At 35.3% G+C, this 20,099-nt stretch overlaps 1 protein-coding gene across 4 annotated transcripts in view; it reads left to right on the forward strand.

Moving 5' to 3' along the window:
• The window catches only part of ABCB1 (ATP binding cassette subfamily B member 1), a 43,967-nt gene that overhangs the window by 16,981 nt on the left and 6,887 nt on the right, over nucleotides 1-20,099 (forward strand). For 2 of the 4 annotated variants that reach the window (XM_040591181.1, XM_040591180.1), the window contains 12 exons: nucleotides 1,444-1,569; nucleotides 1,747-1,950; nucleotides 2,326-2,496; nucleotides 4,879-5,040; nucleotides 6,574-6,756; nucleotides 7,556-7,702; nucleotides 8,021-8,125; nucleotides 10,025-10,102; nucleotides 11,519-11,602; nucleotides 12,557-12,760; nucleotides 17,152-17,252; nucleotides 19,063-19,203. In XM_040591181.1, the coding sequence (XP_040447115.1) occupies nucleotides 1,444-1,569; nucleotides 1,747-1,950; nucleotides 2,326-2,496; nucleotides 4,879-5,040; nucleotides 6,574-6,756; nucleotides 7,556-7,702; nucleotides 8,021-8,125; nucleotides 10,025-10,102; nucleotides 11,519-11,602; nucleotides 12,557-12,760; nucleotides 17,152-17,252; nucleotides 19,063-19,203 (1,706 nt within the window). Of the gene's footprint in view, nucleotides 1-1,443; nucleotides 1,570-1,746; nucleotides 1,951-2,325; nucleotides 2,497-4,878; nucleotides 5,041-6,573; nucleotides 6,757-7,555; nucleotides 7,703-8,020; nucleotides 8,126-10,024; nucleotides 10,103-11,518; nucleotides 11,603-12,556; nucleotides 12,761-13,199; nucleotides 13,407-17,151; nucleotides 17,253-19,062; nucleotides 19,204-20,099 lie in introns of those variants that run through there. The other 2 variants (XM_040591182.1, XM_040591183.1) reach the window with 2 other exon arrangements.

Here is a 20,099-nt window from a genome sequence, read left to right on the forward strand (position 1 = left end):
TTTAATATAAATATAGAAATAATTTTACAAACAATAATAAATAATGATATAAAGAATATAAATATAATAGAAATATTTATATATTTATTATTATCTAGTATTATATTGTATTATTATTACCTTTATTTACATTTCATTTGAGTTGTTTTATACATGGTCTATAGACTAAATTATATATGGCATTATGACCAGAAGATTAAATGAGGCTGCTTAATACATTTTCAGTTGTTATTACAGATGTTGGACTTCTTGTTTTAATCTATAAATATTATAGCAAAATAAGACTTCCTAAAAGTTGTGATTTATCTCTGCCTTTTCTTCCTAAACAGTCAGATATATTTCACTTGTAAAGCACACAAATATTGGTACTAAGGATGAAGGGGCAGGGGTAGTGCTAAGGTAGAAATTTAGTAAGAAAGAGAAGGTAACAAAGCCACTGGGCTGCAAGGTATTGAGAAGTACATCGATGCATGGCAGTACGTTTAGAATGGAAAAATGCACTTAGCCACAATTCAGGTGTCAGCATTCAGGTACGCATAGTTCATTGTAGCCTAGTCCTACTAGAAGACTAATTAGCCAAAAATAATGTTTTTGTCCATTTCAATAATCAATTCCAACCACAGAGGTTATGCAAAGTAATGAAAGCTGTAGAGAGTCCTGTACAACTTTTGCCATTTAAAGTAGAAACAAACCCACTTTATTCCTTTTTTTCCTATTTTTTTATCTTCTCACTAATCAGGTGAGCAGGTTAAGTAGGAAGATGGGCAAAATCAAATATACATGGCATGCACATGCAAACTGACTGTTCTCCAGCCCCACTACACAGCTCAATACCAGTTATATTTGTGGAAATAAAATGAAAGAGCAATTACATGGCACCAGAGACCTACATTGACACTTGTAAGAGTCCCAGGGAAGACAAAACTTTGTTACCTTCTATGGTTGTGAAATGCTATGTTTTATGCTGACTAGTCCAAAAAGGTTATATATCATGTAATGAAATGTTACCATTCAAAAGTCCCACCAGCAATTCCAATCAGAAGGGAAAAGTTAAGGTTACCTCAAGTTTAGTAAAATTATTTTCCCTCCAAAACAATGTAGAGTATATTCTGCCGCTTTTAACTGTGACAATAGTAATTCCTGTAATTTGCATGGTGCATTAAAGAAAAAGGTGAAGCAACATAATACAGAAATATTGCATCATATTGAACTGTGTTGTATAATACATTGATATGGGACCAATTGTGGTGTAAATGTGAAGAACATTAAGCTGAAATCATTAGTCGTGCAAAATTTAAACTCACATGTTTATAAATCTTATTTTATACCAGATTCTGCTATAAATATGGAGGATTTTTTACTGAAACTCTAAAGAGTACTTCAAATTTACACTGATGTTTTTATATACTGTTATGTTTTGGGTCACATTTCTTACATGCACAGGTACTGAAGGGCTTGAATCTCAAGGTTAGTTGTGGCCAGACAGTGGCCCTGGTTGGTGGCAGTGGCTGTGGGAAAAGTACAACTGTTCAGCTCATCCAGAGATTTTACGATCCCAAGGAAGGCACGGTAAGGTACCTCAAGTGAGAGGACGGCTCTGTGTCGTTGCAAGTCTAGTTCTGGCCTGGCCGGCCTTGTTCCAATGACATGGTACTGTCTCCCCTAAGAAGGCATGTGCCAGCCTGGGGAGAGAGGTTCCTTGACCAAAACACTGAAGTAAATTTTGGTCTGCTGCTTTTTGTTTAGGTTACCATTGACGGGCAGGATATTAAGACCATAAACGTAAGATATCTGCGGGAGATCATTGGTGTGGTGAATCAGGAGCCCGTGCTATTTGCTACTACCATTGCAGAAAACATTCGCTATGGCCGTGAGGATGTCACCATGGAAGAGATTGAGAAAGCTACCAAGGAAGCCAATGCTTTTGACTTCATCATGAAGCTACCCGAGGTAAGCAAACCAGCTGTCCCGCTGAAATAATTTCTCCTAAAGCTTCTTGTGCCAAATAGTTCCTTAGAAGGGATTCTGGTAAACAGAGGATGCTATGCCTGGAGCTGTGAATATGCCGAGCTTCCTTGTAACTTTTTGGAAGAATGCCAGTTTTAAATCTTTAGGTCATGACTTGGTGGGCATTTGAAGAACCGTTAGAATTCCAGGGACACAAATGATTTGGCAGGTATGTCCAAGCAGGTGTTTTAGAGGAAGGAGAAGATGCTGCTGGGGCTGCTGACCCTGATGTGCCTTTTCTTTACGCTGCCTTTCTTTGGCGAAAGGACTGTGCCACTGAGTATTACTCCAACATAAATGTGTGTGGTTGTCTTGTAGAAGTTTGAAACCGTGGTTGGAGACAGAGGGGCACAGCTGAGCGGGGGCCAGAAACAAAGAATAGCAATTGCCCGAGCTCTGGTTCGCAATCCTAAAATTCTTCTGCTTGATGAGGCAACATCAGCTTTGGATACTGAGAGTGAATCAGTTGTGCAGGCAGCACTGGACAAGGTCAGTAGTGTTCTAAAATGAAGCAGGTAAGCAGGAGCTTAATATTTACTTTTTTCCAGACATTTGTTGAAAGAGCTGTCAGTAATTGAGACCCTTAAAACACAAAAGGTAAACTTGGATTTGGCAAATACTCTCTGTAGAGATTTTTTGAGATCCTGCAGGTATTACAGAGAGGAACTTGTTTCAAGTGAGAAGATGGAATTATATTTTCTGCATTATCAAGCTGAAATCACATTGTCTTGGTGTAAATACCACCCTCTACAATTATGTCTTACTGACATGTATTGCTGTGAGTTACCTACTTAATTAATGTGTGTTGAAGCCTGACAGACAAGGTAAGCGCTACCAGCATGTCCCTAAGTTATTGTAGCAGTGAGCTGGCAGGAAACACTCCCAGGAAACATTTGTTCTAGTTAACATGAATACTTCTAGGTGCTTGGTTTGTTCTTAATGGAGAGCTGTTTCAGTAATGACAGCTGAACCCTGGTGCAGCTCAGGAGTCTCTGTATTCATACTGGGGCTGTATCTCCAAATGATATTCTGAATTTACTCAGTCGGATTCTGCTGGAGTACTGTAATGCTTCCTGCTGCTGTTGGATAGAGAAAGACAGTTTGAGGAGAATTATTAATGGAAACACATTTAATAGAGAAGTTATTTGTCTAGCTTTTATTGGTCACATTAGCTTATAAATTTTGATCCTTATAAAGCTTTGTAGAAGACCTAGGGACTCACAGAATCATGGAATGGTTTGGCTTGGAAGGGAACTTTAAAGATCATCTAGTTGAACCCCTCTGCCATGGGCAGGGGCACCTTCCACTAGACCAAGTTGCTCAAAGCCCCATCCAGCCTGGCCTTGAACACTTCCAATGGTGGAGAATCCACAGCCTGTCTGGGAAATCTGTTCCAGTGTCTCACCATCCTCGTAAAAAATTTCTTCCTTATAGCCAACCTAAATCTACCCTCGTTCAGTTTAAAAGCATTGCTCCTTGTCCTGTCACTACAGGCCCTGGTAAAAAGTCTCTTTCTTACAAGCCCCCTTTATATATTGAAAGGCCACAATAAGGTTTCCATGGAGCCTTCTCCAGGCTGAACAGCCCCTCAGGCTTTCTTCATAGGAGAAGTCTTTCAGCCCTCTGATCATTTTTGTGCCCCTCCCCCCCCCCCCCCCCCTTAGGATGCACTCTAACAGGTCCATGGCTTTCTTGCACTGGATGCAGTACACCACGTAGGGTCTCACCAGAGTGGAGTAGAGGGGCAGAATCCCCTTCCCTCAGCCTGCTGGTCACACTTCTTTTTATGAAGTGCAGGATACCGTTGACTTTCTGGGCTGAAAGTGCACGTTGCTGACTTATGTCCAATTTTTCTTCCACCAGCATTCCCAAGCCCTTCTCTGCAGGCCTGCTCTCAATCCATTCATCCTCCAGTCCATATTAATATTGAAGATTGTCCTGAACCAGGTGCAGGGCCTTGCACTTGGTCTTTTTGAACTTCATGAGGTTCAAGTGGGCCCACTCCTCTGCCTTCAAATTCCTCCCCTCAAATGAATCAACCACACACCACTCAGCTTGGTGCCATCTGCAGACTTGCCAAGTGTGCAGTCAATCCCGTTTGTCTCCATCAATGATGAAGAAATTTAATATTAGGTGTCCCAGTATGGACCCTTGAGGGACATCACTGAAGATGAACTCCGTCCAGGTTCCAACAAAATTCCACTGCTTGGGATCATTACTTCAATTATTTAAAAGTTGCTTGGTCTCTTTAGTACAGTCTAGTAATTAAAATGGCCAGCTGTGAGATTTGATACATTATGTGCAACAGGCTTATAAATATCCAAATATAGGTAGGTAGTTGAAATGTATTTCACATGGAATTGTAGAGAACTTTGTTTTCAGTGAAGCTACTTGAGTCAGCAATGATTTAGAGCTTAAAGCAACGGAATTTTTTAAAATGTCACTGTGAAATATTTTCTAATGCCTCTGAATAAAATTATCCTTCACAGATTTTAAGTTTTAAATGAACAACTATGGGCTTAAACATAAAACCTTCTAGAATTTTTAGAATATTAAGGTTTGTAACATTGTAACATTCTAAAATTCTAATTATTGATAATTTTGTTTAGATATTTGTGATCAAAATTTGATGGGTTTATGTCCCACAGTGAAAGATTGTGTCTAATATTAATTTTCAAGCTAAACATTATATTCCTGTTGTAAGGTACTAGTTGAAATCTGGTTTTAAATTTTTTTTTTTTAGTTTTACTTTTTAATGTTTTTTATTTTTTTATTTTAATGTTTCCCTTAGGTCTTATTCAAGTCTAATATGAAGATGAACAATTTTTGAATATACTTAGAAATTTTCATATTATATATTGTCATTTCTAGGCAAGGGAAGGACGCACCACGGTTGTAGTAGCTCATCGACTGTCAACAGTCCGAAATGCAGATCTTATAGCTGTGTTTGAAGGTGGAGTTATCACAGAACAAGGAAATCATTTTAAATTGCTTGAGAGAAAGGGAATCTACTACAAACTTGTTAACATGCAGGTACTTTTTTCTTGCTAGCTGTTGCCTCATTTTCTTTTTTGTATTCCATGCCCATAGTTATTGTATACTATCAGAAGTATGAGGAATTCTGTAGCATATTTTGTTAACAGCAAAAAGATATTTACTTTAAAAGGAAAGCAGTAATTTGAGAGAGAACACCATTGGTTTTGATACCAGACCTATTTAAATGCAGGATAGTACATTTTTAATCCTCTAGGAATTTAAACTTAAAAGATTATTTTGTATTTTCTTTATGCAGTTGATGTAAGGTAACTGACTATGGTAGTCTGCTATTCCATTGCTTGTTCTTAGTCTATAATAAAAGGTAAAATACAGGAGCTGGTACTGGAGGAATAGAGCATCCATATTTTAAGCTGTTTAGTTAATAGTCCTTCATATGGAATTCCTTCCTAAAGAAGAAAAAGAAGTGGAGGAATACGAGAAGAGTAATCCCAGATATGCTGAGTGCAAAAATATGTACACTTTTAAAGTTTTGTAACCAAAGTCAAAGAGATTGGAAATTAATATAAATACCAAAAACTTCTTAGTTATTATATGAAGAACAAAATACTTTGATACTTCCCAGTGTCCCATGTGATATAGCCGAGCTTCATTGTCACCTGTGTCACTGGTGTTTTACTGCATAACTGCAATGCCCATTAAAGAAACTGAAACTGCTATCTTAGTATGTCAGACTGAAAAAAAGTTAAAAAGGCCAGTTAAAACATATCTTCATAAAATAACTATAAGAATGCATTTGATCACCTTAGATTACTTTGTATTCAAGCAATGTGATAATGGGAAAAATTAGGAAATGGAAACAAAGTAATAACAAAAAAAATGGAAAGAAAGCAAAAAAAATATTTTTAGTGGTAGTACAAAAAGCAGTAAGAGATAAAAACTGACTGGAAAAAAAGAAAAACAAGTTGAAGGCAACTTTGAATCCAGTTACTATTAAATACCTCAGTGGTGGTTAGACATTTATTTATTCTGTCAAACTGACTGGCAAAACTACCACCAAAAGTTGGGCTCTTTTCCAGACTGTTCAGATTTTTCAGTCAACATCTCTTTTTGACTTGTTCAATCCTGAACTTCCTTATTACATTTAAAGTAAATTGTTAAGTGTTCTGTACCGAAGAGAGGTAATTTTTTCTCACTTCATGAATAAACAATGTCTCCACTGAGAACTCATTCAAAGAGATCCCAAGATGAATGCAAATGGTTTACACTCAATTTAAAACTCTGTTAGGAGTTAATTCACAAAAAAAGAGCAGCTACTTCCACTCCCCTGACATCCACTTACGAGCTGGGATAATCTTATGTATGGATCAAGCTCTGAAGATAGAGGTCAATTCAAATATTATACAGATTTTTATATCTGCTTTGTAGTATTATATATTGTTTCCCCCATATCTCTTTCCACTGAAACAATCAAAATTACTTTTGCTTTAATAACCTTTACTTTGATAATGCTGAAAGTTCAAAGTAATATATGCATAATTAATATTAGCTTCATGTTCTTCCTTCTTTTAGGCAATAGAAGCTGAAGTTCCACCATCAGAAAAAGATCAGAATGCACTTAGTGCCAAAACAAGTGAATCAGAATCAGAATTTGAAGAATCCTTAACAAAAGGATTGAGAAGACGATCAACTCGGAGAAGCATGAAAAAGCCAGGAGCACAAAATGATGATCCTGGTGAGAAAACAAGTTCACTTGTAAGTATCTTTGTAGAGCTGTTAGTGAACTTTGATTCCTTTCAACAAAGTATGTTAAAATTAAATTCATTCTCCTGCTCCGGAAGAGTACAAGGAGGCATTTGATTGGGATGAAAAAAAGTGAGAATTTTCTAATTCTAAATACCCTTTGTCTGATAATATTCATAACTTGCTTTGTTATTCTCAACATGAAAGATTATACAAATACAACGGGACTTTAAAAATCTAGAAGAAGGATGAGTTTATTCTTGAAAATCAATTTGCTAGATTACATGTATTTGCGTGCCATACCAACATAGTCAATCCAGGCTAAATGTTCATTTTGGGGTGAGAAACAGAACATTTGGCCCAACATACACTCTTACAACAAATCTTACCAAAAAATCATACATTAAATATGATTGCTTTCATATTTGCAGCAAATACTTGGCTGTTATAAATTGCTTGATTAATTCAAGCAATTGTTCATTTAGTCACGGATTACACACAGTAATATGCCCAAAATGAATAGTTCAGTCACCATAGACCAATATCAAGAATATTGCTCAATGAAAATTATATAAACTAAAATATAATGACAAGAACTGTAGATATATTCTAACAGGTCTCTTTGTTCCTTGTATTAAAAAAAAAAACAAACAACAAGAAATGTACAGTTAATTATTCATGTTATTAAAAAATATACATTTGACTTCCCCTGAGTGATTCTAGGAGTAGGAAATTGACTATTAATCTCTCTTTTTCTCCATATTTCTCCAAATACATCCATGTTTGTCCTAACAGAATTCCCATTTTTCAGGATGAGGAATTACCTCCAGCTCCATTTCTGAAAATTATGAAGTTGAACAAAACTGAATGGCCATACTTTGTAGCTGGAACTTTCTGTGCAATTATCAATGGAGCTTTACAACCTGCATTTGCAATCATATTTTCAGAAATTATAGGGGTAAGTTTGAATAAATTAATCCAAAATACTATAAACCCCACAAAATTTATTTCTAATAAAACCAGATCTTAATTAATCACTGCATAATGAAGCTAAGGAGCGGATGAAGCACTATTACAAAAATCTGAAGAATTATGTGAAATTTACAAAACCCTAAAAATCTTGCTACAACCTGAAATTTGCTTGTTATATGATATGTAACATATGCTCAAATTTTGTATGAGTGAAAATTACTACTAAACGTAGTTATTGAGAAAGATGGAAGTGTTTTAGATAATTAGTTGATTTTAAAAGGTTGTTTTAAATATTATTTTATAGATTTTTTCAGAAACTGACAAGAACGTTTTAAGAGAAAAAAGCAACTTATATTCAGTGCTGTTTTTAGTACTTGGGATCATTTCCTTTTTTACTTTCTTTCTTCAGGTATGTTTTCTTATTTTATCTTTACTATAATTGTTTGTCATGTTTTAGAAATTAGATCTAAAATATACTAAAAATTTGTACCTTCTTAATATGTCTCCAACTCAAACCAGGACCCACATTTGCCATTCTAGGTGTCCTTGTCCTGAACTGAATCTTTTTTGACCTAGAGCTTCTCAGGTGTTAGAGACCTTCCAACCTATTCTGATCGCTTAACTTTAGAACTTCCCCTCTTCTTCACCAAACACATCTCAGCAGGAAACTGGATTCTCTCACTCTTTTTTTCCATTTCCACGTAAGAGCCAACCTCTCCAGCCTTTACATTATACTGCTCCCTTCTCACCCTCAAGCCTTCCTATTTGAATCTGTTAGTAACTGCAAATCTACCGGTCTCTGCCTTAGCTCTGAAATTTTTCACTCCCTTAACCCCTTCCTCATTCAAGTCTTATGTGAATCCCCCCGAAAGATTCCCAGGCCCAGGCCATCAAGCAACACCCATCATGGTGATACTCAGCTTCTCCTGCTCAAATACTAATGGCTGAACAGTAATACTTCATACCCTGCTCTCACTGATCTTTATAGCCATCTCAGCTTTTTAAAAAAGAAGTATTTTAGCTTTACGCTAATTCTTATACATACCTAATTGCCACAACACTGCCACAGTTCAGAAAAAAAAGGTAGTAATCATACAGGTGCAAACTTTGGCATTTTAATATTTTCATATATAGTCTGGTTTATAATTTCTGAATATGTCTGTATAGTTTTATCCATTAAATGAGCCTACACAGTAAAATACTAAAGTGCCCTTGAGATGGCAGTAGAAACAGTCTCTTGAAAAAACCTTTTGGTTTATTTATGGTTTTGTCTCATTGCATATGCATGCAAGAAGGCCTTGAGTATAGAAGACCAAGTTATAGATGGCTATAACAGATTTGCTCAATTTATAGATGGTCATATAATATAAGAGTTCATTGAGATATAACACCCCCAGATTAGTAAGAATGAAAATAGTGCCCATTCTCTGATGTTATTCTGTGATTTTTTCAAAGTCACATATGCAAATTTACACATAAAATTACACGTGCAAATTTACAGACAGTATAGGATAGGAACACAGCAAAGAGAATGATCACAGTTAATGGAGAAATATTTGTTGATTGGAATAAGCCATAATAATTTTTCTTAGTATCACATAGTACAGTTGCATCTGTGGTTTGTATTTTAAGAGTATTCAATTTCATAAATGTAGATTCCAAACAACTAATATTTGTAATCACATAAAAAAGGTAGCAAGCTAAACAAAGCTAATTACAAACACTGGTGTAATACTGAAATGTAGGAAGAGTGTTATCTTCCCAAAAATGTAACCACCGTATTCCTTTTTTTGTATCTTGTTAAATTAATTCACATAGCTGGTTAGAAGTATGTTCAATTAATTATAAAACATCACTTATGTATTACTGTTGATAGTTATGTTAGGATCCCAGGGAAGAAATCTTAATTCCATTTGGGTCAATGGGAAATTTGTGTTTCACTTCAACAAACCCTGATTGCCTTACGAAGTCTTTAACCTAAAAGCCACTTGTTTAAATCTGACTTAGGTCAACTCAGATAAAAATGAAGTCAAAGGGTTCATTAGTGATTTTTTCCTTTAAGCATGCTGATGAAGCAGTGCTGGGAAATACTGTTATGCTCTCTGTATTTTTTTTGAGAAATAATACTGAATGTCTGTACTGTGAACCTACTGGAATTTGTGAATATTAAACTTGATTTTCCATTTGCTTCATGCAATTAGAACTGCAATATTTCATATTTTGACATTGTAGAGACAATGTATCTAAAGTATTTATTGAATAAACACAATCTAACAGTATGCTAAAAATTTCACCTTTTCTCAAATAGGGTTTCACATTTGGCAAAGCTGGAGAAATTCTTACAATGAGGCTTCGATTCATGGCATTTAAAGCAATGCTTAGACAGGTAAAGAGAAATATTCTTATTTCCATGGTTTTAAAAATAATAATATAGGTATCATAAAATAACCACATTCTACATTATCATATTATGACTTGTCTACAGAGAAGATTAGTTAAATCAGTCCAGAAACCAATTTAGTTAGTTACATGTGGTTAAGCGAAGTATCCTGAGAGAGAGTCTTAAATCAATACAAAAGCTTTTTACGTACTCCTTGCAAGGACACCCAAGCTACTATGGTCTGTCTGGCAAGTTGATGTGCACCAGTAGTATTCCATTATGTGTTCATTTGCCTGCTTTTCTTTCCTGGTGCCCTTTCTTCCCTAAAGAAATGCAATGCAATGCAGCTTACATTGTAACGCTTACTTCAAATGTCTGATTTAAAGTGTAATATGTACAGGTACATTTTTATTTATTTATTGAAGATCTCTTTCAAATAGTTCCCAAATCTATAATTGTTGTTCATTAATACAATAGTGAGATTGTATACTTAAATCTAAAGCCACTTTCAGAGAATTAAAATATAAATATTTCATAATGTTTTTAAGTAATTCATGTAGTTATCTAAATTTGCCTTAATCTTGTACAATTTCAGGATCAGTATTTTAGATTTTCAAATACACACTATAACATTTCTGAGGGTTTGTGTCTTGCACATAAAGCTACATGTAGATGCAGAAATTGATTCTTGGGAACAAGACTATTTGCAATGTGGACAGAAAGCTGTTGTAGTCTGAAATCTATGATTTATAGATCAGCCTCACTGAAAATCTAATGAAAGAGCAATCTTACAACTGACTCGAGTCACAAATGCCTGTAATACATTATCAGGTCTTCATTCAATGCATATTACACATGAAAATTTATATCAGATATTTGGTCACATGATGAATAAATTATAAACAGTGTACCTGACTCCAACTCTGACTTTGATCAGACAGACCAGTTTATTTGGGGTTTTTGTTGGGATCTCATAGCTTCCAAATAAGCGTCTTCAATCTGGGAAAGAGCAAAGCAATGAATTGGGAATTTTTACCCTGAAAATGCTTTACACTACATTCGGCCCCAAACAGCTTTGCAGTTGTGAAGGAGTGTGACTGAAGAGATGTCTCCTTCAAGGAGATGCAGTTTCAGCAGGGGAAGGGGAGGGTAAATTTTGGGTTTGGAAATCTCCCAGGCTGCTCTCCTTTTTCAGCAGTGACAGGGTACACATCAGATCATCCACCAGCATACACTTTTTTTTTTCTAAAAAATATTCATTGTGCAATGAAGAAATTAGATTTTATTAAATATGCAGAACTGATGTGCTGCCAAATACAGTCTTCTGACACTGAACACAGTTATATTAGGCAAACAGTTTTACTTTGCGGTTTGAATGAAATGTCCCAAAACTGGTCCTAAGAAAGATGCTTCTTATTGTAGGACATGGGCTGGTTTGATAATCCTAAAAATAGCACTGGAGCATTAACTACAAGACTTGCTAATGATGCCTCACAAGTGAAAGGAGTAAGTAAAATTTTGTTTTGGAATTTTTGTATTTGGGTTAGCATGTAGTAAAGTTGCAGCTTGGGTTTGGTTAGGTAACAGTCTTGACTTTGACAACTAAAAATTGCTATAAAATGATAGCTGCTTTAGAATGCACTGATGTGTTTTATAACAATGATGGTAATATATGTTTACAAAATAATTACCAAGTTAACATTTTTTTAAAAGTTTAATGTTTCAGGGTCTTCATTATTAAACAAATACATTGGGAATCTCTGTATCTAAGAAGTCTGTTTAGAGATACTTTACCTAAATAAATGTATCTAAATTTGTTCAGTTTATGACCTCCTGCTCTTTTTTGATTATACAGATTCCTTATATGAAAAAAAATTAGATATAGTAGCAATAAACTTCCTTTTCCATGTTACTTTTTGGAGATTCTTTAGAAGTAATTTGTGAACTTTCAGGAGTCTGTAATATTTAGGCTACAGAGCACTGAATTTAATTATTCATGTATGCTTAAGTAAATTTTTACTGCTACATGAAGTTATGTGGTTTTTTCTGAACTGAGCAGTTCTGTAGTATCTTTGGCTTTATTTCCATAGTAGAAGTTAAAATTTCATTTTCTTCTTTGTTAGGCTCTGTGTGATGACTTGTAAAGCTAGCTGCATGACTTACAAAATGTGACAGATTTTAGTATTTAGCTGAAAATGTAAATATGTGATATGGTTAGTCTGTTCAGCTTCAAAAGCAAAATTTAGAAACTGCAGTGCAAATTTAAGTAATCAGAATATGGGAATTAAACATGATCTAGATAATCCTTTACAAATCATTTAAGAAACTCGTATTCTGAAAAACAACAAAACTGAGTTAAGACTTGAAATAGTGTTTTAAGAATCAGGAATATTATAGGTGAAAATGCTCTCCTTACTTAAAATGTTACTTTAGCAAGAAATGTCTTTTTTCTTCCTCCAGGCAACTGGTGTCAGACTGGCATTAATTGCCCAAAACATAGCTAACCTGGGGACTGGAATTATTATATCATTAGTTTATGGCTGGCAGCTGACCCTGCTACTTCTAGCTGTCATACCGATCATTGCAGTGGCAGGAATGATTGAAATGAAGATGTTGAGTGGGCATGCTAAGAAAGATAAAAAAGAGCTGGAAGCTGCAGGAAAGGTGGGTCTAGAGAATTTTATCTATTTCTGTGTAATGTATACAAACATGTTTATGAAAGCATTGTTGACTGATCTATTACTTCCATATACAGAACATATCATAATATGTAACTTCCAGAGACAGACAGGCTCTATATAGTTTCACTAGTAGACCTACAGAGCATAACACTTCTTCAATAATAATTGAAGGCTTACATTATTAACCAATATTTCTTTTTTTTTTATAATTGATAAGCCCCAGAATGTGCTAAGCACTATTCGGGCACGTTCTTTCTCCTTCCTGTTCTGATCATCTCTGTTTTCCTTATTGTGCAACCCTCTTCATTTTGACATTCTCTTTTTTTTTTTTTTTCCTTTCATCCCTTTTTGGCATGTCATCTGTCTTACATATATTATACTGCTCTTTTTTTTTTTCTCTTTCATCTTATTAATGTTTGCAGGGATAATATGTATATATCCACTGGTTTCTGAGTCTGTTTGCCATTCCTTTATTTCTTGAGTGGAAGAGAAAGATGAGAACTGAAAAGCGAGAAGGCTAGACTCTTGTTTAAGAAATTAGATGAAGGCATTTAATGCCACTTCATTCCAAAAATCCTTTTGCGACAGAACAACTATTTCATCACTTCCCAGATATTGCTTTCTTCAAGGTAAAGCTTTTCTAAAATCCCTTACTATGTCCTACTGTTTTTAAAAGCTGTTGAAAAGAAAATAATTTATCTAAGGCCATGCACATAAGGAATAATATTAATCTTCAGATTTGGTATTTAAATGTATGTATCTGCATATGTGCTAGCAGTCTAATGTCCCCTTATACTTATTGGAGATGCCCTAGTATCTGGGTGGCCTCCAGCTGCCATTTCAGAAGAGTATGGGTCTACTCTATGTTCTATCGGCCATTCCTTACCCAAATGTGTTGAGTATCCTAGAGCATCTCCAATGGCACAAGCCACCTGCATGTGGATGATGGAATTAGTCCTTCTCACTTAAAGCCAGTGATCCTGGAGAATGAGACCAGGTAGGCATATAGTGCATAGGCAGCTGAATTGCTTTCTGGTTCTGTTGAATAGGTATCCATTGACTACACTGGTATCTTAGACACCTAAATTGAGCTGTGTTAATATGACATCCCCCCCAGTAACTCCTATTTGCTAAATGGGTTTTATTTCCTTCCACCACATTTGTAGAGAAAGTTGCTGAAAAACATTTTTGTCCCTCCAAGTCCACAGGAAACTGTAACGATCTTTCCATGGGTTTTTTCATACAAACCAAAGGATGCAGTTCCTTTCCTTTCAACTGACTACGTTTCTGCTTCTTCTTTCTAATGGCTGAATGTTTATTTCATATTGTTTTGTTGTAATATACAACAGAAAAAAGTTGACAATTCTTGGAATAGGCACTAGAGACTTTCTTAATTCAGCAGATTGTGAAAAATTAGCACAACAATATATGATTTTTTTTTTGCAAAGCAAAATGCTTTCTTTTCTTGTCAATATATGAATTTCCTCTCTCAAGGCAACCTAAGCAAGCACTAGACTACAGACATTTTATTCAATTACCATTTTAAAAAAAAACAGTTTTCTTCAGTGAAAATAAGGTTTTACCTGGAAAATTTGCTTTCTGCAGAGGGTCATTGAACTTATGTTAGTAACAAAAAAAGATGACTACTCCTGTGAGTATTGGTGAGACAATATAACCAAGAAGAATAAAACCTATTTCATTTCTTTGTTATTAACATTGTGTATTACATTCAAATAAATGAGTTAGTTGTGTGCAAAGTTTTAAACAGTGGCACAAACATTACTAAGGCTGTAAGATAATTATATCCCTATATTTTAGAACACAGATAACAGTACTACAGTTTAAAAATCTTTGGTAGCAGTTTATGAAGAAAAATCCTTTCAGGTCTGTGGTTTAGATAACTTAGATAAAAGTAGCAGGGTATAGAGGTTATTCGTTTTTCTGTTTTAAATTGTAGGCATTTGAACTGCATGATGAATTGCCATAACTCTGGTGTCCTATAAGACATAACATACAGGATCACTTTTCAGAACAGAATTTAATTCTATTCATAGAATCAGAATCATAGAATATCTCACGTTGGAAAGGACCCATAAGGACCATTGAGTCCAACACCCTGCTCCTCACAGGACTACCTAAAACTGAACCATATGACTAAAAGCATTGTCCAGACGCTCCTTGAACTCTAACAGGCTTGGTGCTGTGATCAGTTCCCTGAGGAGCCTGTTCCAGAGACTGACCACCCTCTCAGTGAAGAACCTTTTCCTAATGTCCCATCTGAACTTCCCCCTGATGCAGCTTCATTCCATTTCCTCATGTCCTATTGCTGGTCACCAGAGAGAGGTCATCAGCACCTCCCCTTGAGGAAGTTGTAGACTGCAATTAATGCTGCAAAAGACCCCTCACCTTCTCTAAGCTGAACAAACCAAGTGACCTCAGTCGCTCCTCACAAATCCTGCCCTTGAGACCTTTCGCCAACTTGGTTCTCTCCTCTGGGCATACCTAATAGTTTGATGTTCTTATATTGAGGTGCCCCAAACTTCACACTGTACTTGGGTGTGGCCACACCCTTGCAGTGTAGAGTGGGACAATCACCTCCCTCAACCACCTATCTACGCTGTGCTTGATGCACCTCAGGACACAATTAGCCCTTTTGGCTGCCAGGGCACACTGTTGACTCATATTCAACTTGCCATCAACCCAGACCTCCAGATTATTTTCTGTGGGGCTGCTTTCCAGCCTCTCATCCCTTAATTTGTGTGTATAAACAGGATTAGCCTGTCCCAAGTGCAGAATCTGGCACTTGCTCTTGTTAAATTTCATATGGTCGGTATTTGCCTAGCTCTCTAGTCTAACCAGATCTCTCTGTAAGGCCTCTCTACCCTCGAGGGAGTCCACAGCTGCTCCTAATCTAGTATCATCACCAAACTTAGTGCACATTCAACTCCTGCGTGCGGATCATTTATAAAAACTTTAAAGAGCACTGGTCCTAAAATTGAGCTCTACGGAAGCCCACTAGTGACTGGCAGCTAGCCGAATATAACGCCATTTACTAAAACCCTTTGAGCCCAACCCATCAGCCAGTTTTTCACCCAACATATGGAGTTCTCTAGGTGTGTGCCAGACATCTTGTCCAGAAGAATAGTGTGAGAGAGTATCAAAGCTCTTATTAAAATGAAAAAAATACTGGCTTCCCTTGGTCAATGGGATGGGTGACCTTGTCATAAAGGAAATTAAGTTAGTTAACAGGACTTTGCCCCTGTAAACCCATCTTGGCTATGGCCAGTGACCGCATTGTCTCTCAAATGTTTTCGAATAACTTCCACAATAACCTTCTCCATGATTTTACCAGGCACTGAAGTGAGACTGACAGGCCTGTAGTAGTACAGTAAGTTATTAAGTTTTCATGCTTCTCCCTGAAGCTTATGTCCTGCTTTTTCTGTAAATACATGCTCAGTTCAGAAAGATTTCTATAGAACAGGGACTTTACTGACTTCTAGGCGTGAGCTGGAAACAGAGGGAGTTTCAGGATCCTAGGTCCAGAGAAGCACAGTGTTCTTCCAAGAACTGGTTCTCAGAGAGCGTTATGGAAAATATGAGCCATGTAATATACCAAATGCAGTAACCATATTATGTAAAATAAATGCATATCTAGTCTATGCTTTCTAAAATTAAAATATAACATAATGTTAAGATTGAGCTTCTGTAAGTTTTAGGATGTTAAAAAAACATTGTCTGTCTCTTGGTAACAAAACCCTATGCGTATGGACTGAATTGACCATACAGGCTCCTACGCTTATTGTGTGGTCATTGGGGAAGACCTTCTGGGCATCTACGTAGACTTAACAGACTACCTAAAAGCCCTGAATCTGTTGCTTCCTTGTAGGCATGCATCTACTGCCTTCAAATGTTATAAAGTATTTTTGTGTATGCAAATGACTCAAGTCTAAAGAATCTGTAAGCTTAAAGAAGGTGTTATTGGTCAGATCAAATATTTACTGCTGAGATCTAAGTTAGGCTCCAGGCCCATATGTAACCTGGATATTCCAATTACAGCCCAAACACAGTGGACTGCAAGTTGAATGCTAAATTGCCATTTTTCTTACATTTGAATATGTACTCCATAATTGTCATTGCTCTCTAATGATTTTTCCTCACTTATTTGGAGGACATTAAAGAGGTCTTATCAGAAAATCTCACTGTCGTAAAAATAAACATGTAAAATGCTTGCTTTTGATAACAAAGCTCCATGATTTTAATAACAATTATAAAACAATCAATATCATATTCCACCAGAATCTTATTATTAGCTTAGAATAAGAAATTTCAACCTAATCTTAAGTTTTGATTAAAACTTCTGTGTTTCTATTGCAGATTGCCACAGAAGCCATAGAAAATATTAGAACTGTTGTTAGTTTGACCCGAGAAAGAAAATTTGAGTTGATGTACGGGGAACGCTTGCAGGTACCATACAGGTATAATAAAAATAACTAAGCTAAAAAAAAATATTAAAAATCTGTCTTCAAATTATAGAATAAATTACATATATTTACTTGGACAAACATTGATATTTTTGTTAGTGTGTATGATATAATGTAAAACTTAATTACTTTAGATATAATGTAAATATTTTACGTAATTTTATTAACAAATGTAACCACCAGCCAACATTTTTGTTCTTTGATTTAATTAATTTTCTGTGATAATATTGGTATTTTCTATCGCAGTGTCACTTGGTTTGGAAAAATGTTAGTTTTAAGTGAGCTTTGCAAGTCATCTAATCTAACCTCCCACCTGAAGTGTTCCAGATATTTAATTAAATGCCTTTTAATGTAAATTGAATACTGCATTAAGCCATTTTTGAAAGTATGAATAGGACCGAAAACATTTGTGTAATTACTTACTGGTTTGTGGCTGAAAAAAAGTAATATAATTATACCTGAACTAAATAAAAATTAAAAAGTCTTCAAGTGAATAACTAAAAAGATACTGTCAATTAAAGATTTATTTGTTCTAGAATGAAATATTTCCTTTTCAGACATCCATGAGAAGAGTAAAGGAAATGCCAGCATATGTACACAGATATGATGGAAGAGAAGTAGGGGTGCTGCTAATACATCCACCATAATAACTGAGTGGTTAGAGCATAGTGCAGGACATAAAAGATATTAGTTAGGGATTTTTTCAGGCTGCTGGATTCCAAGTCTGTATCTCACAACTTGCAGGATGATGCCTAACCATTTTCAGGGTTGACATTGATGATTAGGGATTGATGGGATTGCTCCAAGACTTTCATCTTAATGTTGTTCTAATATACATAAGAGCTTATTGCCCTATGGGTCAGTTTGTCTGGAAGAGATAGGACATGTTTTTCAGTTAATATTTCAGTGCATGTTAAACCACTGATTAGGCAGAGTTGCTATTTTATAAAAATTGAGCTTAGGCCTTCTGTTACACTGAATTAATGCACAAATCAGCTATGTAAAAGAGAAGTCACAACAGCCTCTTAATAAAAAAACCCAAATATATTTGTGAATCTGGCTTCTGTATGTTTTGGTTTGGGTTCTTTCTAGAAGGATCCATACTGTTGTGACTTAGTGTTAATAAAATTAAACAGTTTTCTTTCTTTTTTTATGGTATCATTCATAGTTACAGAAAATTTTCTCTCTGCCTTGCTTTTAGTTATAGGCATAGTTTTATCATCCAAAATCTAATCTCTGCATCATACTTGCAGGCTTCATCTTATTTGAGAAAGGAATTTTGACTGCTTAAATTGAAAATAAAGATTCTTAGGCATATAATATTGAACTTTAATATCTTTGTTATTCAGTTTACATAAAATTGCAAGTAAAGAAAAAATGTCACAAAAATATGGCTTTGGCTGAAGGTAAGTTAACAGTTCTGCTCTTTTTTCCCACTCTTATGTGATGCAGTAGTACAATTTCAACATGTTATTTACATCTTCAAAGTGGTAATCATGGACAGAACTTTAAAGTGTTTTAAAACTGAGACGCTAAGACAATGATTATAGATAGCATCTATGGTGTCAGCTGTTTTTGCACTATACGCACCAGCATATTACAAGCTGTTCTTGGAAGTAAATAAAATTCTGGGATCAAAACTAACTTTCTCTTGGACACAGTCTAATAGGAGACAAGGGATTGTATTGTTTAAGCATGAATACACTTCCCATTCATAACAGTATCATCTGAAGCCAATTAATTAGTTTTTGCATACTAGGATTTATGTATGATTTTTTGTGAAAATATCCATTATTTTTTACAGAAATTCTGTGAAGAAGGCACATATATTTGGATTGTGTTTTTCCCTTTCACAAGCAATGATGTTCTTTACCTATGCTGGCTGTTTTCGGTTTGGTGCCTATCTAGTGGTGAATGGTTTAATGGAGTATAAAGATGTGTTTTTGTAAGTATCTCCTTCGCAATCTTCTGTACTTAAATGTAATGAAAGCATATTACAAAGCCGATAATCATGGTGACTACAGAGCCTGATCTGTTCAGATAGACCTGATTTTGGATTTCCTTTCCTGTATTTATTTGGGACAATTATGTTTTCCAGAGGTTGAAACAGTATCCTACTTACGTCACTTTGTTTATTCTCACCAATCTTATCATCCATGTAGCTGTGAGTTTCTCTGTATATTCTACAAAAGACATAGTCGTACCTGTTCATTGAAGCATAATCATATTGTAAAAATCTTTTTAAGAATAGGTCACCAGTGTCTTTTTTAATTCTATGTCAGGCTTATTAATAGAAATTTGAGATCTTCTCTAAAATACACGTCAAATAATTGGAGAACAGGATTCCATAAGGCAGATGCTGTTCACTATAAGGGAAGGAAAACTAAATCATTTCAGATTACATTCATATAAGAAGCTTGTGCACTTAAATGAACCAATTTCATGTAGGAAATGAAAGCATCAACCATGAATGTAAGAACAGTATGTAGAGTACTGTACATACTCATAGTCAGGTGGAGGATTTTATTTTTAATTTAGACAGGTACAAAAATTAAAAGGAATCACTTTGAAATTTTAGCTTATCCTTAGCTTCTTACTTTTATATTTTGGGTTTATAATCACTGTTTATCTAATCATTTGCCATAATACCTAAGAGCCCCTATCATAACCAAAGTCCCATTCTTCTAGATCATATTTAAAATAAGAAATGTAATTTAGAATTTAAGAGTCAATAGCTCAATACAGGCCTATGGAAACAAGTATGAAAAGATTGAGATTCTACCAGTATGGATATCAGTGACCTCAATAGCTAAGAAAGGCCAATCATACCAATTTTTTGTG

Source organism: Falco naumanni, chromosome 4 (genome assembly GCF_017639655.2).
Source record: "Falco naumanni isolate bFalNau1 chromosome 4, bFalNau1.pat, whole genome shotgun sequence".
Taxonomy (NCBI): domain Eukaryota; kingdom Metazoa; phylum Chordata; class Aves; order Falconiformes; family Falconidae; genus Falco; species Falco naumanni.